Source organism: Papaver somniferum, chromosome 2, assembly GCF_003573695.1.
Source record: "Papaver somniferum cultivar HN1 chromosome 2, ASM357369v1, whole genome shotgun sequence".
NCBI lineage: Eukaryota > Viridiplantae > Streptophyta > Magnoliopsida > Ranunculales > Papaveraceae > Papaver > Papaver somniferum.
This window is the reverse complement of record NC_039359.1, coordinates 153,391,023-153,415,879: the sequence shown is the minus strand read 5'-3', so window position 1 is coordinate 153,415,879 and position 24,857 is coordinate 153,391,023. Positions and strand designations below refer to the sequence as shown.

Genomic DNA, 24,857 nt, shown 5'->3' with positions numbered 1-24,857 from the left:
TAAGTGAACGGTCGTACTAAATCTTCTTCTGATAGCCTTCCCCTTAGTTATTTGCAAATCGTATCCCACCTTGCCACAATACTTCGCAAGCTTTCATTTTCTCTTTCTTTCAACGAAAATAGTGCTGCTATTTCTGGTTTACATGGCTCACTTCTTGCACATTTGCTCATCATCTCTAGTTCTTCCCGCGTTCCAGATTTTCTCCTTGTCACTGGGTCATTGCTCGTTGTGCCTTTTCTCCTTGTCACCATCAATTTCTGCATACTATATTCCTTTTTCCTGAACTCCCTCCTCCTGCTTTCTATTGCTCTTTTCAGGTCTTTTTGTTCATTTTGTTCACATCGCCCCTTTCTATCTCGCCAATACTCATGACGTCCTTCAGTTTCCAATTCCTTTCCCGAAGCATTTTCCCCCCCTTTGGGTGTTATGTTCTGTTTGTTTTCTTTTTAGGTGATTGTTCTTAATCAAGAGCTTCTCGTTTTTCCTTTCTAGCCTTATTCGTTCTCTTACCAAATCTTCCTTCCTTCGTCTTTCTTGGTTGAGTTCATCTTTTAATTGCTCCATCTCCTTGTCTTCGTCGCACGCCTCATTTTCCTTACCGAAATGACCGGGAAATTCAACATTTTTCTCTATCTCTTGTATCGATACCTTATTGCGCTTGGAGTTGTTTGCCTTTGCTCCGCCTTGCGGGGTTCGTTTTTCCTTGGCACTAGGGGTTTCTTTCTCGCTTCTCACTACTTCGGTTCCTTCAACTATTTTTCCCTTCTTCGTTTTTTCACTTTGCTTTATCTCAATTTGTCCTTCCTTTTCCGGATTTTTCTCGCGATCCCTCTCATTGACAATCGTCATCTTGTCTGCCTCCTCCATGCTTTTGTACGTTGTAATCTGCTCCTCGCTAATCCCAATGGTGAACACCATCAGTTGTTCCTCTCTTTTGGCTTCCGCATACCCTCTTTTTTTGTTCTATCCTCCTCCTCAGTGTTTCATCATAGTTGTGGAGATCCTTTTCGATACAATATCGCGCATCTTTTAGATCTCCTTTGATCTCTCTTATTGCGCTTGGCATGGGAAACCGTATGGCCTGATGATATGTAGATGCAACCCCTTTTATCCCATGTATCCCGGTCGACCTATAAGAGCGTTATAAGGTGAGTTTATATCTATCACACAAACAGTAACTTTTGTTTCCAACTCGCCCGCGAAAATCTTTACGATTAATTCTCCCTTCGGCTTTGATGCAACCCCATTGAACCCGTATATATTATATGTTGAGGGCACAAGGTCTGAATCCTTATACCCCATGGTTCTAAATGTATGATAAAAGATAATATCAACCGAGCTTCCCTTAACCACCAGGATTCTGTCTATTTCCCAAATATTTTATTTCCTGACTTCGTCATCCTCCCACTTTGAGTATTTCCCCAAATTAAAGGTTACGACCAACGGCTCTGTGTGCGAAGATCCTTCCTCTGGTACGTCCTTTGCTTAGAATGTTATCTCCCTCTTTTGCCACTCTTCTAATAGCTCCTTCTTCGCCACACTGAATATCTCTTTCCCTTCGAAGTCCCTATACACTCTTTTGAGTATATTATCATGGAAATTTTGAATGCTCTTGGATGAATGTATTATCGAATTACAATCCAATTTGTGAGTTCCCTGATCTATTTCGATTCGGTACACCTGTTGATTGTCACGAGGTGGGGGTGGGGACGGTTGTACATATTCCTCCAGAAAATGAGCGATCTTCCCCTGTTCCACTAGACGAAGCATGATCCTTCGGATGTTTTGGCAGCCATTCGTATGATGTCCGTGAAACCGATGGTACCTGCAAAACTCATGACTCCTAGTACTCGAAGGTGGTTCTCTTTCCAGATTTGGTGGGGGCGGAATCTCTTCTGTCAGTATTATTGCTTCCCATACCTTCTCCACAATTGTATTGAGTCTGGGAAGCTTTACATCTTCAAAGGCCGGTGCATTTGGTCTTCGTTCTCAAAACCTAGGTCCTTGATTGTTTCTGTGCTGATATCCTGTGTTATGGCTTCGTGGCTCATAATTCCTTCGTCTTGACTCCTCATACCTCTGTTGATCGATCCAATCCTGATCTCCCCTTGATACATCTACAAGTTTCGCTGGAACTGGGATTGAAGGTTCCCCTTTCTCATATTTCGGATCATACTCCACGACATTACTGTTGTCGGTAATATCCTTGAGTTTCCTTCCTTTGCTATAATTGGGGTTACTTCGCTGACTTGCCTCTTCTTCTCTTCCAACGCTATGTATTCCTCTTGGTACTCCCTTAATTCATTCATTGTCAAGGAGTTCCGGATTATAAATATTTGGGTGTACAACAGGTCGGTCGGGAATAAGGCATTCACGAAGGCTAGGATAAAAAATTTCTCGTCAACTCGTCCCGCGAGTTCACTACACATTGTAGTCCATCTCATCACTATTCCTCGCAAACTTTTCGTTGGTCTTCGCCTTAAGTTGAACAGGGTTTTGATTCCTGGCCTCAACAGGTTGTTACTTATGTACGTTGTTAGGAATATTCTCTGCAGGTCTTTGAATGACGAAATTGACCTTTATGGTAGTCCATCGAACCATGCCAACGCTTTTCCGGTCAAACTTGCCGGGAAATACTTACAGAGTACCGCTTCGTTTCGTCCCCGTTGCATCAATGATAAAGCATACTGTTTCAAGTGTTGCACAGCACTTTTTGATCCACTGAATATGCTTGAAAATGTCGGTAGCACGCACTTCTCAGGAATGTCCGCATATATTATCTTGTAGGTGAATGGAGATTTATCTGCCTTCTCCATTGCCTCTGCCAGCTGCACCCTGGAACCTCTTCGCGAATTTTTTATCAGCGTCCTCATATCTCGTAGCTCATTCAACACCTCTTGGTTCAGGTTTCCTCCATTTCCTTCATGATGGTTGCCTCTCATCACGCTAATCCTTCCCTCCCCACGTCTGATTGCTTCCTCGTGTCTCCGGTTTACCTCGTGTTTCCTTTCCTCCTCTCGCCTCATTTCGTTTTCGTTCCTCTTTTCTTCCTCATACATTCGTCTTTGATCTTCCCATCTCGTTTCCTCCATCGTCCTTCTCAGATTTCTTTCTTCACTACTTTCTCTTCGTTGTCTCCTTCGCCGCTCTCCTCCGTCGTCCTCGCGGGTGTACCTTCTCTGTCACGCCTCTTCTTCTCCTGACGACATCATGTTTCCTTCCGAGTCCATGGCGTCTTCCGCTTCTTCCTCATTAAGTTGCCGATTTTTTAGTGCCAACATAGCGTTTTGCCTCATCTACCGAGCATGCTTCTCCGCTAGGTCCCTGTCTCGTTCCCGTTCAAGGCGGAGTGTCTCTCTTAGCTGCTCCAGCGTCATGTGTTCCTCATCAATGTTTTCTTCCAACTCTTCATGTGTCATTTCTTCCTCTACAGCGGTGTCCGCGTCGGAAATGTGTACCGAGCCTTCCCTAAAATCATCTTCATCGGTCTGATTATTCCTTTGTTGGTTCGCGCCTTGTCTTTCCCCTGCAATCGATGTTTCTTCCCTTTCCATTCTTCCTCCTCTCTTTGCTTCCAAGCGTTTGCTCCTTCTCGTCGCTATCAAGTGCCTCGCTCGATCTGGTGTTCTGGCCATCAATTGATCCTTGGTTCGACCTCTTCCGACTAATTTCTTGCCTTCAATCTTCCGATACAATACCCAAGGGTCATTTTCTCACTTAGATTTCTAGTCTTGACTATTAATGAATCGTTTAAGATCTACAAAACCCTAATTTTAAAACAACTCGCCAAAATCTCTAACTTCTACAATTTTAAAGCAATTTCAACCTTTCTCAAACTCATAGATGAGGATGAATCCCCAATCTAAGTCCATGTTTCTGGACGCCAAAATGTAACTACTGGAAACCCAGTAGCACACCCAAGTAAGAGAAGAAACAGATCTAAGACATGATAAAGGTTTTTGATAAGAAATTCTTTATTGATTAACCATTCAAAGTGGTGAAGAATACAAGTTTTTTTAGTACAAGGAAACCCTAATCTCTCATTCTAAGCCAAGCTCTTCCTCACTAAAAAATCCGACCCTCATACATTGCCCAAGGACCCCTATAGACCAACCAACCTTAGTGGTGTACAACTCATTTTTCTTCGCCTGGATCTCGTGGAGATGCTTTATACTTCGCCCAGATCATTTTCTATGAAGTTTTTCCCTTTCGTTCGCTGACAACTTTGGATGTTTGTCGGGACATCTGTCTCTTTTCTTGCTCCATAATTTACTTACTTCGCAAGTTATCTTTCTAGCCAAGTAACCTTACTTCGTCAATCTTTATTTCACGGTTGGTGCCTTGCCGGGTACTCCAACTGATTCTTCGCAATTTAGATTCCTTATACGAGGTACTTCGTTTTAGGATGTTTCGTGCTTTGTATTATTAGTTAGTGACGAGGTAATTCTGACATTTGATTTGACAAGTCATTGACCGAGATCTTTAAGTGAGATTTTTCAGTCCTATTTCGTGCCTTCCTGTGTGGCCACGTGGCGAGCCTATTTTGTGTACCTACACTTACCGTCATTTCCATGTGAGAAAACAAGCCAAGGTGCTGCCTTTGGTGGTGGGGGAAGCTTACGTTCACCTCTTTGAGCAGCAGCTGATATTGCTGGTTTCGCCATGAAACTTAAGTTTGAACCCTATAGCTCTTTTTTAACTACTCTTCGATTCAATCTTCCGAGGGGTTAAAACCATTATATATAGGCGAACAGGTTTCTAAAAGGAGCCCCATTTGTCTTGAGTAATTTGGTTTGGAATCGGAATGCCATTGCCAAGAACTTCGGATTCTATGCACCAGTGGAATAAGGAAAGGGAGTAATCAGAGTCCTAGTTTGACACCGATACAGGGATACTGAGACAGATTCTCGGACCGCATGGCCGAGGTGTCAGACTAAGATGCATTCTACAATTGTTATGACGGATGCACTCTAAACCCAAATTCAGACTCATTTAGCCAAAGTTGTTCGCAAAATGATAAATGTCATTTCTAATCTACTTGGTTGTAAAAAGAAGAACAGAAATTGGAGAAAAATAGTTTTCTACTAGCGAATTAGTCTTAGGCTAAAACTTTAGCATATGTACATTTCATATAATGATCCATCAAATTGATATACAAAGAAGAATCGCATCCGTCAGAAGGAAACAAAATATTTTTCAGCTGAGGACTTTCAGTTGGGACATAGAACATTATTGTTCTTTTTGTTGGTATTATGCCTATTTCATAGTGCAGAGAATAAAATGCCGTGGCTTACATGGTTGCTTCCATGAGGGTAATCTTGTATCATCTGTTGAGTTCAAATTCTGCAGCTGAAATTATCTGGTTCTCGGAATACCTCACGGAGGAAAGAAAGATAGCTGAAGCTTCCAAATTTCAGTCTGCAACCGTCGTGTTGAATATGAAACTTGGGAAAACGGTAGTGATATCCCTGTACAAAGAGGAGATGAAAAGAAAGATGAAGCCATGAACAAAAATGTATACTCAACACCAAACTCGTACAAGCAAATCATATCCAGGCAGAGTAATTAGTCCCGAAGGAAGTTAAATTTGCATTCTGATAGATCAATAAACAACAATGGGAAGACATATTCCAATTAAGTGAGTTGATAAAGGGAAGAGAAGTGAAGACATAACAGCAAGATAAAACGCAGTAAGACGGATACTGGAAGTTAGGGAGAAAGCTTGGGAAAGGAAGTCGTAATCAAATTTGAAAAGAAACATAGAAAAGGAAGAAGTGACTTACTTCAGGTAAGGAAGAGTCATGTTCCTCAGAAGTGAGGGATGTCGAAGTACAAAAGATTTCCATTCTTCTTTGTTAATTTTACCATCCTTGTCGGCATCAGCATCCACAAATGTCTGCAGAACATAAATAAAAGTATGTAAGTATGAAACATCAAAAAGATGATACTGAAAGAAGATATTAAATGGACAATACTTTTACGTTTTAATCATCTCTTGCCTGATCAATAATAGACTCCAGAAGGTCTTCGGATAACCTCAAGTCTGACTCATTTAATATTGCAATAACCATTTGCTGAACCTAGAAGCAGCAGATGTTGTGTCCCAGCGTAAGTATAACATGATAAAATTCAGAATCAGACGGACAGTTGTATACAACATGAAAGTTCGCTAAAAAAACAGTCAACCGAATCTCTACAAGATGGGGTTACAACAGAAACAAATTACACAAAAATGCACTCACTTCTTCTCGCTCGATGTAGCCAGTTTGTCTTAAATCATATAGCCTAAAGGCAACTGCAGAAAATTCCAAGAGGAAAAAAGAAAGAGAGACGCATTAAGAATCGAGATGAGAATCAATAAGGAGTATAGAATACAAAATCATTTTTAAACCCATACAATCAATTTTTTCCTCCACGGGGGCATAAGGATGGAAAACACTAAGCGAATGAACAAATTCCTCGAATTCGATAACGCCATTTTTCTTTTCATCAAATAGATCAAAAACCTGTATATATAAGTGCAAGCACAACAGAAGAAAATAAGATTCAAGGAAGAGAGACAACGAAAAATAAAGAGAAACATGCCAAATGGTTAACATCTCAATTTAGACCAAGAATAAATCTCTGACTTGGCAAGCTCGAAACTATGAGAAACCTGTAGTTATGGACCTATCAATATTGCTACCACTTTCTAAAATCATTATGTGAAGAACAATCTATTTGATTGAGCTGAACGGAGGGGGTTCTAGGTGGTGCAAATGGGTTTACCCTATCAAGAAAAAGATTCTCTCCATGAGGTGCCTGGAACAGTGCCAGTTGAAGCTCCTCCTGCAAAACATAAACAAGTGAAACGTAAAGATATGTTCTTACATTTTTCTAATCAAGATCCAAAATGCAAAACACAAAAGAAAGGACATCTCATTAACAACTTTGCGCTTAAAAGCACGAATTTGTGATTCTCATATAAGATGAAAAACAACTCATAATCGTGGTTACTGCAACAACAAAATCTAAATGCCTAATTTAACAACAGACCTACTCCTATCTAAAACGAACACTAACTGATATAATTGCTAAGGTGCACAATCCATTACCCAAAAGACCACAATGCTATCCATGCCGACAGAATGAGCTCAAAATATACAGACCAGGTAACTTAGCTACAAGATCCTATAGGTATACAAAATTATCCACCCACTCACCCCAAGGATCAATCAGTCTCCCTAGTCATCCTCTCTATGGCGTTCTTCATGTGTTGTTACATAGAAGCTAATAGAACATACACAATTTCCAAACATAATAGTACAAAATTCAGTGACGACATCCATTAGCTTAACTTCAACACCACGCATAATGTGCACAATTCTGTAACTGTTTTCCACTTAGCAAGAATGCACCTTATCTTGCAATAGCTCAAATTCAAACAAAAACTCCATTTTTTCCAAAAAAAACCCGATTTTTACACAACAAATGCAAACAATAAAAGCCCCAATTAACAGAAACACAAAATAGATTCAATTTTGTTTTAATTACCTTGTGAATTAGTCCATCTTCAATAATAGAATTACTCAATTTCTTGAATAGCTCAAATAAAGCTTCAACTTCATTCACTGAAACTACAATGAACAAAGAACACAAATTCAAAACCTGTAAATTCCAAATCAAAATTAAACCCGAAAAATTGAATCAAAACCCAAAGAGGAAGAAAAAGGGGCAGACTAACATTGGGTTTCATTAGCAAGGCGAGCAAGATCGTCATAACGACGTTTAGATAATTTGTTTTTAGAGGGATTCTTATTATGCCGATCTGAAGAAGAACACTCGAAACAATCTGATACAGCGAATATCAATATCTCGATTAATGCTACGAATGGTATGAACGCCGCACACAATTTTTCTCCTATTGTTAAGGAACTTGATGATGATCTCTGTTTTTCATCATATTCAAAGACAAAAAATCAAAATCAATGAATCAGATTCAAACCCATTATTTGAATTCTTATGAAAAAGAAAGAAAAAGGAACTTACATTATTGATGCGGTTAGATTCCATGATTTATGTTTTCGTGGGCTGAACATGGAATGATTGATCATCTGTTTGTGTTTATCTGAAAACAGAAAGAACGCTGTGCTAAAAGTCTAAACATTAATGTTGGCGAGGTGAGACATCAATTATATTTCTGTCACACACCCCACATTTTGTAAGGTGGGTGGCTAATGAAGCCAAATAGTAAATGGTTCGGCATTACTAGTGTAGTATATAGTAAATATAAAACTTCGGATTCATTCACTTTTAACGAATATCAAAGGATTGTGGCCGCACGTTATCATTTACATCAGGCTCACGGCTTCATGGGCTAACCTTTATCCCATCCGTCTTAGGAAAATTGATACTCTCATTTTTATTTAATGTGGTCTATTCCTAAAGGGTCGGGATCGCTTAACAAAAGGTTTTGAGGAAAACGACAAAATTATACCATTCTAGAACCAGGTGAGGAAGACGATACCGGTTCCAGAAGGTACCTTCTCCTCCCAATCAAGTCGATCCATATAAAAAAAGTTTCCACAAGATGAATGAAAATAAGATCCACTATGAGGGGAAAAAGAAACAGAAGCACTAACTGATTTTTTTTCCTAAAACTTCTCATCAATCTATCTTTTCCTATATTCACGTTTGGCTTGTCTCTTGTTACGGCCAAAATAATTAATTGTCACATTGTCAAAAATATAAGCCTTGAGATGTATGAGATCTTACGGATGGAAATTTCTGTCAAAAGGTTTTAACCAAACCTTATGTCAAGGGATCCTGACCCTTATTGTAACTACTGGAAATCCAGTAGTACACCCAAATGATAGAATATGCAAAATCTAAGACATGATTACGAGAACAAGATCAAATCCTTCCTTTTTGATTGCACACGAAATAGAAATTCTTTATAAATAAGTTAAGTCGATGATGATACAAGAATGAAAACTCACAAGAACCCTAACTTACTTTCTTTCAACATGACCTCTCCAAATACAAAATATCCAACCCCCATTACAATGAACCAAGGTCTTTATTTATAGGCAAAACTAAATAGTGGAGTACAACTCATTTTGCTTCGCCGGAAATCACACAATTCACATGATTCTGTTTTATACTTCGCCCAAGCTATTTTTCAGTAAAGTTATTCCATTCTTTTCGCCGATAACTTCGGTAACTTGTCGGTACAACTGTCCCATTTATTGCGCAACAATTCATCTTCGTCTGAGACTACTTCATCTTGTTGCTTCTTCGTGAACTGCTTTCTCGTTTGATAATTTTTATCTCACCTGTTGGTTATCCATACATATTTCGTAGATCTAATACTCAGGATGGATTTATACTTCGCAGATTTAATATTCGTAAAAGTAACTCTGACACTCGATTTGACTTATCACTGACATTCACTCTCGGGTTCCACAAAGGATCTTTTGCTCAAGATTTACTTCGTCTATTTCGTGCAACCTCCTTCGACCACGTGGCGAGTAAGTTTTATGTACCCACACTTATAAAAAAGTGAATGTATCACTTTTTTTAGGGACGAAGTTGGTATTATATTTATTTTCATATTGACTTGACAATATTTGAAGATCGATCCTTGTAAATTGGTCAGGAATGTTTCTTATGCTGTTTAAGGTTCGATGTGTTTGCTTATTCTTTGATTATGATATTTCATTTTAACAAACAATAAAAGATTTGATCCAAAGAAAAAAAAGTTGTCTAAGGGCATGTATAAACTGAGAACATAATCGTTTACGTTATCTTCCATCGTAATTATAATCTCATAACCATTTTCTTTCAATCTTCAGATTACTTAATGTTGTTATTGGTAGTTTGTTATTTCTATTCCCAGCTGATTGATCAAAACGAAAAGAAACAACAAAAACGAAAAAGAGAAAAAAAAATTTATTCACAAATTACTCTTGGTTAGTACCTTTTAATTGTATTTTGATCATTGATCTCGATATTTTTGAAGTCCATGTAATCTCTGTTTTATCATGCATAAAATTTTATGGAATTTTAAGAAAAGAAAAAAAAAAGGAGTTCCATTATACTGTCAAAATAAGCTTTCCGATCAGGGGCGGACCTATAAGAAAGCTACGTGCCCATTTCATATGTTTCATTTTTTGGGTTTTGCTATTACTCTCATCCCAGGTCAAAATAAAATAGTTCCAACTCTTGGGTCCGTGTATTTTTTTCAATTGGAATAAATCGTGAAAGAACAAATCAACTCAGATAAAACTCATTTCCGAATAGTATTAAGCAGATTAGGTTGACCACTTAAAACTACTCATTCACTTGACGTCTTCATCATGTTCAACCTTTGAATACATTCGTTCCATATTTTTTTTTACATAAAATTGATTAAAAAGATCAAAATCAATAATTTTTGGGTGAAAAAGACATATAAAATTTGATATTGTTTAAATGGACGAGAATGTAAAAATAGTCAGGATATAATCTGTTTCATCCTACCCATTTTCAAATACTTTTTTTTATTTTTAATTTACATCAGGATGCATCTAGTTTCATCCTCGCTCTTTTTTAAGTTCAAACCAGGATGAATCCAGTTTCATTCTTGCTATTTTTTGGTGTCCATTTCACTCATATTAATTTTTACTCGTCCATTAGAACCATATTTTAAAAATATTTGGCCAAATGACCCATTTTCCGTTTCTTTTACACAAAATTGGTTGAAAAGACCAAAATCAACAATTCCTGGGCGAAAAGGACATTTAGATTTTGGTACTATTTAAATGGACAAAAATGTAAAGTAGCAAGGATGTAAACAATTTCATCCTACCCATTTTCAAATATATTTTTTTATTTTTAATTTACATTAGGATGCATTCAGTTTCATCATTGTTATTTTTTAAGTTTAAGTCAGGATGAATCATCCTTGCTACTTTTTTGTTGTCCATTTTACCCATACTAATTTTTATTCGTTCATTTGAACCATGTTTTAAAAATATTTGGACAAATGACCCATTTTTCGTTTTCTTTAACCATTTCGTAAAGCACGAAAATGACTGCAACTCATTTGTTAGACGTCTTCACGTTCTTTTGATGCCACACGCACGCAATAACACAATACATAACGTATTGAATCTGAATCTGATGTAGCTACCACCGAGAGATCATCACATTGCCAGATCATGAGACTTTGCAATTTAAAAACTCAATTATTGAATCCATCCAAATTTTTTAAAGAAAAATGTACAAAACAATCTTAGTATTAGGATCCGATTCACAAAAGCATCATGCTGTTACAAACAATTAACAAAATAATCATGCTTCCGTTAAAAAAGGAGTTAAGTGGTGACTCACAGTTAAATATGTTAATGAAATTACCTATGTGTCCTTCATATTTGTCCCTCCATACACAATTTTAACTTTTGCTTTCATTATAATTTTTTGACGGTGGTGCTATTTGTAGATGGTGGTGGTGCCGCTTACATATCGCTACACAACATTCAGGATCGTAAAACCGCATTCAGATTCGTTACACTGCATTCAGGATCGTTACACCGCATTCACCCAAAAAGTTTACCGCTTTCCCTTTGGGGTTTAACAGAGATTCTTGAGCTTCCACCACCACCACCACCACCGCTTTATCACCACCACTTCAACCAATTAGTTAACTAGAAAGGGTATTTTAAAGGAGGGTATTTTCGGAAAAGATAACACCGTTTTATTCAAAAGTGTTAAAACAGATGGAAAAAACCATTTTGTAAATGAAATATAAAAATACGATCATTTTGTAACAGAATAAAAAAAAGCATGACCATTCTGTAATTTAAACCCATAAAAGCAAAGATTCTAAAGCAACAACGATTGTACACTCGAAAAGATAAATGTTAGTGGCTCAATTATTTTCCGATGGCTCCCACCACATAGTGTACCTAGGACCCTAGTTAGTAAGTTCGCGAATGATTCGCGAATCATTCGCGAATTTTTCCGTATCACGAATTTTACCGTCTTATTCGCGTACGTTTGCAACTCCGAACCCAAGTCGCGTATTATGTGGCATTCCCGGATTATTCGCGAACCGTTCACGAATTTTACGTATCCCGAATGATACGTCCGCTTAATTCGCCATAAATTCTTTAGCTTTTACTTTTCAAAGACTCCACTTTTTGGGCTTTACTGCCTCCCGAACATACACGACCGAATATTAAAAGTGTTGTAATTTTTATGAAACAAAAACGACTGAAGAGATTTGAAGGTGAAGGTGAGAGAGATCTCAAACTCACTAACCAAGCATCTAAACCACCATACGACGTCCTCTTGGATAACTAATGTTGTATATATTATTAATATCATCATATTAAGTTTATTTTTTCTTTAAATAACTCACACATATGCATAAAAATTGGTCTATGACCTTATAAATACAAATTATTTGTTATATATAGATACCGAATTTTCAGAGCCGAACTCACATTTATAAATCGAATTATACACGTACGTATGCCGTTCCGAATTACTGACGAATCACGTCCCGTTGACCGAATTTTGGACCGAATCTGGATTTTACAAAACCGTATAATACTCGTACGTTTGTCGTTCCGTACGTTTGCCGAATCCCGAATTGCTAACTAGGCCTAGGACAAGTCCGAGATGACAAGGAACCACTATATTATGTTGGAGGATGACAGTTTTAAAGTGATAAATCATCACTGATGCGCGCATGACTACCAATAGGATACGAAATGAGTGGGTGTCAGTATCAGATTTATCCAGCTCGTATTGCACTTTGCAGCTTACTAATGCTACCATCATCCGCACCGAAGAATATTAATATAACTGGTCATCGTCGTGTGCAAATCGTTTTCTGATTTTGCTATATTATTTTTGTATTGGCTTCAAAACAGTTCTATTAAGAGATAGGAGACTTGACAACTGAGAGTGTTAGCTACAAGCCTAGAACTAACTCGATTTCTTTTCGTCTTTTGGATAAGATTGGTTTTCATGAAAATTAATACTTGCATCGGTAGAATATCAGTGATAATCAAAACAGTTAACGATTGGAAACCTGAAACAATAACACAAACTTGGTCAATTAATCCAATAACGATAATTTCTGGGTGAAAAAGATATGTAAAATTTGATACTGTTTAAATGGACGAAAATGTAAAAATTGTCAGGATGTAAACAGTTTCATCCTATCCATTTTCAAATATTTTTTCTTATTTTTAATTCACATCAGGATGCATCCAGTTTCATCCTCGTTATTTTTTAAGTTTAAGCCAAGATGCATCCAGTTTCATTCTTGCTATTTTTTTGGTATCCATTTCATCCATACTGATTTTTACTTGTCCACTAGAACCATGTTTTAAAAATATTTAGCCAAATGACCCATATTTTTCGAAACAATAATTGCGCACTAAAACATAAGCATAGTGCATCAATTATTTCCAGTGGCTCCTACGCTAGTAAGATATCAGATCAGATTTGTCCAATTGGATCTCATCCAGCTCAACTTTGCACCTTTAATAATAATATTATCATCTACATGGTCGTTTACTTTGTTCTTTTCAGAAATTATAATCTCACTCGTTAATTAATCAAAACCATCATGTATAAATCATTTTCTGATTTTGTTAAATTATTTTCATATGGGCTTATTTGTTTCCCAAATAGTTTCGCAAAGTGAAAATTACAGGGAAATCCATTCTCCCAGATCTTGTCAATGTGAAACCCACGCTTCCAAAACTAAAGGCGCGTACCCATTTTCTGGAAGAAAATTATTCTCAGACCCATAATTTATAAAATTCGGTTATCGTTCTTTTTTCTTCTTGATCATCTTCAATTCTTTTTAACTCAGATAAGGAAATCGAAGAATTTAGACAACGAAGATTTGAGGGAGAGTTTGCTACTATGATTTTGGTTGAATCAAAGAAGAAACTGAGATTGGGGTTTTTTCAATCAGATGGAAGGTTGTTGTTCAGGAAGAGGAAAGGGGATCTGTGAGATTTTGAAATCAAAGCAGATGAGAAGAAATTGCTGATTTTGAATTGCGAAAAATGGGTTGTAGTCTGTGTGTTGGTTGGAAAGGAAGAGGAATTCGAAGGTGGGTCTGTGATGTTGAGAAGATTTAAGAACTTGGGTTTTTCTTTGATTCCAAGATGGCAGCAGATGGTCTCGAAATTGTGATGTGAGTTCAACACAGGAAGATGCAGAAATTGGTTGGTCGATTCAGAAGTTTGGCAGTGGTTCCGTCGTCGTATGTGAAGGTATCAATAGAAGGTTTAAGAGATGGAAGTTATGGCCGATGGAGATAAAGAAGAAAACGAGTTGCTGCCATCGATTTGGGTGAGTAATGGAGGAGGTTAAGACAAGGAATGTGAAGCGGAGAAGAAAATGAAGATGTGTTTTTATCGAATTTGGCTTCACAACAAGGATTGATAGTGAACAGTTTCAGAAGTAGATCGGCCAGGGAAGAGAGGCAAGTTGTTGTTGTTGTTAACTTCAGTGAATAAAGTGCATTTTGATGAATGTCTGAGGTTTATGTGAATGTTTAGGACAGTGGGTTTGTCTCTAATCCACATTTTCTGGTAAGAAATTGATTCTGGTAGTTTCCAAGATGCATCCATTACACAATCCGTCACCAACTCAAAACTGCACACAAGGTGCTTGGCTAAATGCTTGAATGACCGTCCAGTTCTTGTTGCCACCTTTTAACTATAGAGTGGTGAGTCTTTGCACAGGTTTTGGAGAGGATTTAAAGTGGTGTCTGAGTCCGTTTAGAAGATTACCAGTTGAGCTGGATTCAAGAACAAGTTGCTTATGAATACATGAGTATTTGGCTCTGGTATTTGACGAGAAAACAAGGAAGAAAGGTGGGTCAGTTTGCCATATTTTCTTGACCCTGTAACAAAGGTTTGCTGCCGGTTTCAATGGGTTCATTGGTTGTTTTTCAAGGGGCAATGGAAAATAGTTGTTGTAGATGCTTTTGTTTTGTTGCTTTTTTCAGAATTGTTATGGTACTTTATAGTTTTAGTCGTTTTTGAGAGGTGTTGGTGTTGTTGGTTGCGAAGCCACATATGTATTTGGTCATATTGGTGTTGATGTTTGGTCATAATGGTCGAATAATTTGTTATGCAGCTGTGAAAATGGTTGCATAACCTGTTATGCATCTACAAAAGTTGTTGCATAACTTGTTATGCAGTCCAGAAAACGGTTGCATAACACGCTATGCAGCTACTTTTTTCTTAGTATTGAAACCAACAAAAAATAAGGTTGCATAACTTGTCATGCACCTACAATAATATCTACATAACATGTTATGCAGTCGTGAAAATAGATGCATAACCTGTTATGCATCCGAAAATATGACTGCATAATGCATTACACATCGATAAAATTGTTGCACAATCTTTTATGCATCGAGAAAATAAATGCATAATCTTATATGCATCCGTAAATATGGATGCATACATCATTATGCATCAATTTTTTTATGTACGCACTAAAATCAATCAAAACAATGCTTACATAACTTGTTATAGATGCATAACTTTGTTATGCAATCGAGAAAATGGTTGCATAATTTCGTTATGCGTCTGCAGAATGTGTTATGCATTTTTTTTGGTGGCTACATAATGGTTATGTATCAAGTTTTCGAAAATTTTACATAAATTGGTGATCCCCTCCGATTTTTTCGTGAAAAACAAAAATTTGATATTCTTGTTTGTGCTCGTTGCGTAGCTCTCTTAAAAGATTTCCAACGATATAAAATTTGTAAAATTCCAACGCGCGGATTTTTAGATATGTAATGTCCAAGTTGTGTTGCCAATTATACCCTTGAAAAATTAGGGTGCATAACGAGTTATCCCTGAAAAAAATAGCATGCATAACCCGTCATGCGGATGCATAATCCGCCATGCAGACATATTTAATAATTTCATATAATTATGGGTGTCACAAAAATAATTATGAGTGTCACTATACCCAAAATTAATTGTGGTCCTGACAATGAAAATCTTTTTTTTTTGATCTCCCCTAATTTTCCCTTTCGCAAAACCAAAAGGCTAAACCCCGCAAAATCTGCGGAGGCTCACATTTTTGTGGGACCCACCTCCGTTTCTCCTGCAAATCTATCCGTAAGTGTTGGTAAATTTTGCGGGATATCCATTCAGAAAGACCAGACCTAATTAACGCACCTTTTAAACCTACAGAGAGCAGATCGAGTCTCAGCTAGAGCTGGAGTTCCATGATTTCGTAAAACCCTCTCATGTTATATATATTTCCCTTTATTTCTTCTGGATACGAACTTTTTATGAAAATTCTAGTAAGAAATACGTTACCCATTTGCAGTGTTTCTTTGTTTTGTTGCTAAAACAATGCTACAGTCACAACCACTTGCAAGTGACTTTGATTCCTGGTAAGCAAATTCTGGACGGTGTGTTGGTTGCTGGTGATTTGCATATCTTACTAAGTATCTGGGCTTGCGGCATATATTTTCGAGATACTTGCGGACAAAGGCATCCCCAAGTTGCACAATAAAGGTCTACATGTTTATACATACGAGTTGTACAATTTTGACTGGGAGTTCCACAGTTTTCAGTATTGACTAAACAATCCAAATTCCAGAAGAAGAAAATTGGGAAGAAAGTTGGTTGGGAGATGCATCTTGCAGGATAGAGTTTTCATTTGATACATGAGTTTTGCTATAAATGTCTGATATTTGCAACAAATGACACCCCAACTTTTTCCTCTGTCAGTCTACAAAAAAAGAAGCTGAATCAGAGGAGAAGAGCATAGCAGCAAAGATGTCAAGCATCCCAGAAGTGCTCTACCATGATATCCTTTTAAAGGTACCAGTCAAATCTCTATTAGTTTGTAAGTGTGTTTGCAAGAGTTGGCTTGCCATAATCTCCAACCCCGATTTCGTTAAATCGCACCTTGATCTTGCTATTCAAAGAAACAACCCCAATTTCTTGGTCATGAATTATAATGTATTCCGTACTATAAATTATGATTCATTAACATCGTCAACGACTGAGACCGGAGATGATCCATTAAACTTAACAGATAAGGTTGTTCGATTATGGGGTTCATGCAATGGCTTGGTTTTCCTGCAATACTATTTTGGTACTACTGGTTCTTGGGATAATTATTGTCTTTTGAATCTTGCAACCAGAGAATACAAGATGATAGTCGTACCCCAAGACCCAGATGAGCTGTGCATATGTGGTTTAGGTTATGATTGCAACACTAACGATTACAAGTTGATAGTTAGTGATGGATGTTACGATAAAATTTCGGTAATTAAAGTATATTCATTAGCATCAGATTCATGGAAAAGCATCCCAATAACTATACCTTACACTTTTCCTTATAGAAGCTATATTCTAGAACAAGGGGTGCTTTTTAATGGCTACCTTCACTGGTTAGCTCTAAACCAAAGCATTTCCAAAGTTATAGTTTCTTTTGATATGAGCAATGAAAGCTTCAAAGAAGTGCAGCTACCTGACGAATCTTGGAAATACGGTTGCCAGGCTATTTTTCTTGAGAGTTTGGGAGTGTCAGAAGGGCGTCTTTGTGTAGTTAAAAAAGATTACTTTGGTCCTGACGCTCGTCTTGAATTCTGGGAGATGCTGGATTATGGAGTTGAAGAATCTTGGACTAGGCGTTATATAATTATTCATGAGAGTATTCTGATGGACAATAATTTTCGCATGATGTGGTCTTTTGAGAATGGTAAGTTTCTATTCTTGAGTACTGGTACTCTAGCTTTGTATGATCCAGAAGATGGAAGTGTAAGAGGACTAAATAATAAGCATGATATTTACTTCATGGACGGAGCGAGTTATTTTGAAAGCATGGTTTCACTCAAGTCTGGTACTTATTTTGGGGGAGATGGTCGAATAGAGGAATTAAGAGAACCTTGAGGAATTATAAGCTTTAGAAGGAAGAAAAATGGGTGAAATCGAGTATGTTATTGGTCCTTGTTATTGGTGTATTTCTCCGGTTTATGTCTTCAGTATTTAGTGAATTATCAGTACCAAATTATAGTACTATGTTACATTTCGGTTCTCATGCGATATTTTTTTTCAGACCCTTAATATGTGTCTTGGATTCCTTAAACGGAGGGAATAGTATTAGTTTTCTGCAACTAGCGTAAATTTATTTGTTTTGTGCGATTGCAGAGCTTATGAGCAGAAACGTTTCATTATAAGTTTATAATAACTATGTGAGGAAGATCTATAATATGTCAGTTGTTGGGATAATTGGATCGCTCTGATACCAATTGTTGGGGCTCAGAGCCATCTACGTGCTAATCTTGCGGAAACATATTAGCTAACAAGAAACACTTGATCTCTCGGATTGCTCCATGAACCTTCCCACGATCTAGGATAAGAACAAGAGAAACAGAACCACATAGATGCAAGCCATAAACAAAGAAACAAGAAGTAAAGTACTCACGGATTTAACGTGGTTCAACAATATACAATGTGTGAATATTGTCTACATCCACCAAACGGCTACGACCTCTTTATTCATTATAGAATCACCACTGAGAATTACACAACTGATTGACTATATCAATCCATCGACTCACCACAACGTGACCGAACACAAGAACTCTCACAAGCACCCTATAAGATCCAAAGTAGTGTCTTCACCCATGCGAGATAACGTTTACCACATTATCTACCACAACGAGATGATCTTCTCTGCACACCCTGATATAATTATTATGGACGCCTTCAGCTCAACATCAATAATCTAATCCAGCACCACCAAGATGATCATCTTCTCAACAAGATGTCTTACCAAAATCTCCATATGAATACTCCATAACGACATATCTTCCAACATCGATAAGTATCCCATAAGCACCATAATGATGTACTCCTTCCACCATTAGGTCTCTCACATAACCACCTCAATAGGTGGGATGAATCCCTCACATCTCTACGAGATTTACATTGAGGATTCCATGACTAAAACACTTAGCCTAGACCTCCTTATATAGGAGTCATAAACTTGGTTCCCAAGTCTAGGCCTCCTTGGTTTAGGAAACCATCTCCAACTAGGAAACCATGGTCAATTTAGGTATCCTATCTTAATATGGTAATTAACTCAAACTAAGAATTTAACCTAAACTAGGAAACCATCGTTTCCCTACAATTCTCCACCTCGGATCATGAATTCATGCATGAGACGATCAACTTGTTATCCCTCCATCTTCTGAACATCGATTGCACCATTACTGGTTGCCTACATATCCTCAATAGGAATCAAACCGAAAATGTAGTTCACCCAAATTGTTCCGTAGAACCTCCACTAGAAGAGAGCAAACCAAACTTGAACGTCACCAACTTAGACTTAACAATCCAAACTACTGGCGATTGTACAAATATCCACCACGGTGAAAAATCTGACCATCTCAACAAATCAACATCATATGATCATCCGTTATGCAACATCTTGAGAAAATACACCTTACTCTTTTATGTTCTCCACATTGATTGGCATCATTCTAGGTGTATTGCATGCCAACTCAATCAGGCCATATACCATTGTTATCCATATGCTTACATCGAACTTAGTTACGGTCATTATGCGCCCTTGAGCCTTCGCCACCTCCGAACTTGCTCCATACAACGAACACAGCTCCGTATTGGCTTTCCTTGCTCCACCTGAGTCAATGTTCCGCTCTTCTAAGCCACTAACTCCAAGTTACGCACAACATCTATTAGGGTTGACATCTATAACTACTCGATAAGAAAATGAAACTACCACAGTAGCCTCCATGCGCCTGTCTAAGTATTACCTTAGCAGAACCATAGTCTTCATTTTCGTCTCTAAACTCCAGCCGAGTCAATTGCTTACTTAAGCAACTGATCACATACTTGCTCTTTTCCATGAGCATTTCCTCCAAAGCGAGTTAACGAGAAACCTTGCGTTAGTTTTTCATAAACCAACCTTCGTGTTAGCTTCCAAGAAACTAATCATCTTGTATGTACCAAAGCATATTGAGCATGACTCTAACTGCGCACCAAATACAACCAATTCATGGATCATTGCCACTGCGTGCCAATCTCGAGTTCATCTGTATGAATCTTGTTTTACGAGGCTATCTTCGATTGGATCATGATTCTACGACCATATTTCCCCAATTGAGTTTTACTCATTCAAAAAGCTCATCATATCTTCAACTAATGCATACATACCATACTAAATATGTCCAGCTTCACAGAGTCTTTGACAGCTGACACACCAATCATCTTCATCACTTCAGCAACCTCAACAGGCTTTGACAACAATGTCCTTTTACGGACTTTAACATAATTTTCAAGATAGTCTTTTATCAATTTCATAGCAAGCATGTAGTTTCGACCTCGCGATAGTCAAACCACAACACAATCGGACTCGAGTATAACTGTGACCATCGTCGAAGAGTTCACTGCTACCCTCGTAACAATGCATAATGTCACATTCTCTCTTGTACATATCCCTTTTCCAATCTTTCTCCAAAACGTACACCAACGTTCGAAATCTGATAACCCGTTCTTCACACAAAGACCCAATCACGCCCAGCCATAATCTTAAACCTCGGGTAACTTCCTCAAGCTCCAAGCAATTCAAGACGCTGTTTTGTTTATCTTCTCAAACAATATAGAGAAAATAACTTGACGGAAACTATATCGTTGTTGAACCAAATTTCTCAAAAGAAATCTTTACCTTCATCTCTACAGGCTCTATCACTTTTGGAATTAATTTCAATACCTGTAGCAGACGAGAAAACCCCCAAGTATTATCATTGATATAATGTAGCTCTCTCCAACAGAAAGTCTCACACCGATCATCAGGAAATCAAATAGCCAATGGATAATAAAGGTTGACGGAAAAACACGCCGAAATTGTAGCCCTTTCAAATTCATGCACCGTGTTTTCTCTTAAGTAATATGTGCTAGCTCGTAGCCATACCACCATACACATTGTAGTATTGTATCTTTATTCTTTAAAATCTTGAAGTGTCCAAGCGATACCTTTTTAATTCCTCACAACGGGTCTTCACCGAAGTAGGAACGTATCCGCAACACAAATAGACCAACCTATTTCTCACAACGGTCTTGCACTTCAACTAGCCCCGATCGACTTCAAATGGTATAAACCAAACATAAATCTTCGACTGAACGTCATCGACAAGAATCAAAAGATCACAAACTATCTAGCTTCTCCATCGGAAACAGTACGAGAGAAACTCCAGAAAACATTGTTCTACCCGACACAATGCCATACTCAACATAAACAAACAAACCCTACAAATTGTGTCCACAAACTGAATCTTATATAATAATAAGAAACCATAGCTCCACCACAACCAATATCACATCGCATCCAACGGTCCATGTCTTGCAACTTATTTGTATCCACATGCTTCAAATACTAAGACTGAAAATCAAACTCTTCACTTCTGGAACATATCAAACCCTGGGCAACAATCAATACATCCAAAACGAAACCTACTAAGATATTTCCCAAATCCTTATTGTAACAAACAACTAAGGCAAAACGAGTATGAATTCATCTTCACATTCTTCAACTTAAAGTTAAAGAAAATCACCAACATGATCGTGATGACGATTGATAACCAAATTATTGTTTCCCTTAATATGGAACCATAATGAGACTTTGACATGCTTATATTTCATTTTTACTTTCACCAACATACAAACCAATATTTTTATCTCAACTACGATACTCTTGCTTTCTTGTGTCTTGCCAAGCAAACACCGATTAATTGAAGAAAAAAATCTACGTAGGTCTTTCAAACAGTTCACAAGAATATAGTACGAAGTATAGACAATAAATAAACTTACTTGGAGCCATGCATAGGTTTATGCTCCAATAAGTATAAATGTCAAATCTCCAATGTAGAGCACCATAAACATCAAGACCATACATCTTGACCACATCGAATGCAGATCACCTGATATAATCCTATTCCTTCAAAAGTACGCTTTACTTTGCTTTGTTCTCAAAACTGATGAAATCAAATCCTACACATACTTGAAAACATCAAACTCTGCATCTTCGGAAGTTGTAACATCAAATCCTCACATACTTGATGAAACCAAATCCTTCGTTTTAAAATTTTATGCCGATCCAGAAAACCCAAAAATTCTCTCTTCAAACCTTCTATCCAGCCTAAAGCTTTGATACCAATTGTTGGGACAATTGGATCTCTCTGATACCAATTGTTTGGGTTCAGATCCATCTACGTGCTAATCTTGCAGAAACATATTAGCTAACAAGAAACACTTGATCTCTCAGATTGCTCCATGAACCTTACTACGATCTAGGATAAGAAGAAGAGAAAGAGAACCACATAGATGCAAGCCATAAACAAAGAAATAAGAAGTAAAGTACTCACGAATTTAACGTGGTTCAACAATATACACAATGTGTGAATATTGTCTAAATCCACCAAACGGATACGACCTCTGTATTCATTATAGAATCACCACTGAGAATTACACAACTGACTGAGTATATCAATCCATTGACTCCCCACAACGTGACTGTACACAAGAACTCTCACAAGCACCCTATAAGATCCAAAGTAGTGTCTTCACCCATGCGTTATTTAGACACCCAAGTCATTCAATAGATATAATATCCAAATAACTTCAACTGCGGCAAGAGCTAAGGCACGATACTCAGCCTCCGTACTGGAACGAGAAACTGTAGGTTGTTTCTTGGAGGACCAAGAGATCAAATTAGGGCCAACAAAAACGCAAGTACCAGCAGTTGAACGACGATCATCAGGGTTACCAGCCCAATCAGCGTCACTGTATGCAAATATAGGATGAGAAGAACTCCCAGAAACCTGAAAAGATGATGAAGGTGTAAAAAATAATCCTCGACCCAATGTGCCTTTGAGATAGCGAAGAATTATCTTGACTTCCAGAAAATGAATGTCAGTAGGAGCATGCATAAATTGAAAAACTTGGTTAACAACATAAGTAATGTCCGGCCTAGTCATTGTCAAATATTGCAATGAACCCTCCAAACTGTGATATAAAGTAGCATCATGAAATAAAGTACCCTCATGAGCTGACATCTTAGAACCAGCAACAATAGGAGTAGAAACAGGTTTCGCAGTTAATAAATCAATACGCTGAAGAATATCAAGAGTGTAACGCGTTTGAGATAAATGAAGGCCTGAAGAAGACCTGTGTGCCTCAATTCCAAGAAAAAAATTCAAATCACCCAAATCTGTCATAGAGAACTGTTGTTTGAGAGCTGCTAACAAATGAGAGAAATATCCATAGTCATACCCGGTGATAATAATATCGTCTACATACAGTAGAAGATCTTCGAACAAACAAAGAAGCATCAGATTTAGAAGCAACAAAACCCAATTCTGATAGATAATTTGTAAACCGCTGAAACCAAGCCCTGGGAGCTTGTTTTAGCCCATATATGGCTTTATTAAGCTTACAAACATGGTGTGGATATCTCTTGTCAACAAACCTTGGAGGTTGAGACATATAAACCTCTTGATCCAGAAAACCATGCAAAAAGGCATTTTTAACGTCTAACTGTCGAATAGGCCAAGAGCAAGAAACAACAATGTTCAAAACCAAACGAATAGTAACGGGTTTGTTAACCGGATTGAAGGTTTCTTCATAATCAATACCAAATTCATGAGTATACCCCTTTGCAACCAACCGAGACTTGCGACGATCAATGGTACCATCTGATTTACGCTTAACCTGATATACCCATTTGCAGCCTATAACGTTCGTATGAGGTTGACGAGGAACATACGACCATGTATCATTGATCTGGAGAGCATGGTGTTCATATTTCATAGAATCTCGCTATGCTGGGATTTTACATGCTTCATTGTAAGACCTAGGTTCAACAAAAGAATCTTTCATCTCAGAAAGAAAGCAAGAAGCAACAAGATGCTTCGTAACAGAAAAAAGATTCATCTTAACAAGAGGTTTACGAATACCATCACGTAAACGAGTAGTCACTTAATGAAGTGTAGGAGCCTTTTTAGGAGGAGAAGAAGTGGAAGCAACAGACTCAGTGTCTGGAGAAGATACCGGAGATGAAGATGCAGAAGAGGTAATCGCTGGAGATTGAGGTGGCGAAAAAGAGTCACTGCTAGAGGACGATGAAGTAGTGGAGAAGGTCGAAACAGAACCCGATGGAGCTGGTGCAACAGGACCATAAGATGAAGGTAAAACTATTTGTGTGACTAATGGCAAAACAAACCAAGTGGGCAAAAGTGAATTAGTTTCAGGAGGAGTAGTTGGATTGGTAATAGAAAAAGGAAAAGAGGATTCATCAAAAAGAACATGTCTAGAGATATAGACACATTTACTACTCAAATAAAAACACTTATAACCCTTGTGTTGGTTAGAGTAACCAATGAAGACACGCGGTTTTGTTTTGTACTCCATTTTGCTTTTGTTGTATGGAACCAGATGGGGGTAACATAGACAACCAAAAACACGCAGAAAATTGTAGTCAGGCTGCTGATTATACATCTTTAAAAACGGTGAATAACCACCTAGAATAGGAGTAGGCATACGATTAATGATGTAAACAGCTGTTGCAAAAGCCTCTGGCCAATAAGACTTAAGCATATGGCTATGATGAAGAAGAGTCAGGCCTGTTTCAACAATGTGACGGATCTTGCGCTCAGACACACCATTTTGTTGTGGAGTGTGAGGGAAAGAAAATTGATGTAAAACACCATGAGGAGGAAAAAATCACGTAAAGAATGAGAGATATATTCTCCACCTCCATCACTCTGGAATATTTTCAAAGATGTTGAAAACCTATTTTCATCTTGT

General features: G+C 37.7%; 2 protein-coding genes across 3 annotated transcripts; one reads left to right on the top strand and one right to left on the bottom strand.

Annotated features, from left to right (window-relative positions):
• Window positions 1-5,063: 5,063 nt before the first annotated feature.
• Window positions 5,064-8,501, bottom strand: LOC113349489 (calcineurin B-like protein 10). 2 transcript variants are annotated; one of them, XM_026593460.1, is made up of 9 exons: window positions 8,029-8,495; window positions 7,724-7,928; window positions 7,534-7,616; window positions 6,769-6,828; window positions 6,398-6,506; window positions 6,243-6,295; window positions 6,000-6,080; window positions 5,784-5,896; window positions 5,064-5,468 (listed from the first exon to the last, which is right to left on the bottom strand). In XM_026593460.1, the coding sequence occupies exons 1-9, from the start codon at window positions 8,050-8,052 to the stop codon at window positions 5,414-5,416; spliced, it is 783 nt and encodes a 260-aa protein (XP_026449245.1). In that variant the 5' UTR covers window positions 8,053-8,495; the 3' UTR covers window positions 5,064-5,413. The 2 variants fall into 2 exon arrangements, with proteins under 2 accessions (XP_026449245.1, XP_026449246.1); XM_026593461.1 differs by lacking the exon at window positions 5,064-5,468 and having other exon boundaries at window positions 5,982-6,080; window positions 8,029-8,501.
• Window positions 8,502-16,208: 7,707 nt separating this feature from the next.
• On the top strand, window positions 16,209-18,231 carry LOC113349488. Its single transcript, XM_026593459.1, has 2 exons — window positions 16,209-16,844; window positions 17,529-18,231. The coding sequence occupies exons 1-2, from the start codon at window positions 16,800-16,802 to the stop codon at window positions 17,919-17,921; spliced, it is 438 nt and encodes a 145-aa protein (XP_026449244.1). The 5' UTR covers window positions 16,209-16,799; the 3' UTR covers window positions 17,922-18,231.
• The last annotated feature ends 6,626 nt before the right edge of the window (window positions 18,232-24,857 follow it).

What these genes read in the sequence shown, in the direction of transcription:
- LOC113349489 (XM_026593460.1), bottom strand. Translation starts at nt 8,052, where the DNA reads ATGGAATCTAACCGCATCAATAAT. An exon ending in AGAATCTTTTTCTTGATAGG is followed by an intron (nt 6,507 to 6,768) that starts GTAAACCCATTT and finishes TTATATATACAG; the next exon opens with GTTTTTGATCTATTTGATGA. An exon ending in GCTACATCGAGCGAGAAGAA is followed by an intron (nt 6,081 to 6,242) that starts GTGAGTGCATTT and finishes TGCTGCTTCTAG; the next exon opens with GTTCAGCAAATGGTTATTGC.
- LOC113349488 (XM_026593459.1), top strand. Translation starts at nt 16,800, where the DNA reads ATGTCAAGCATCCCAGAAGTGCTCTACCATGATATCCTTTTAAAG. An exon ending in ACCATGATATCCTTTTAAAG is followed by an intron (nt 16,845 to 17,528) that starts GTACCAGTCAAA and finishes TACGGTTGCCAG; the next exon opens with GCTATTTTTCTTGAGAGTTT.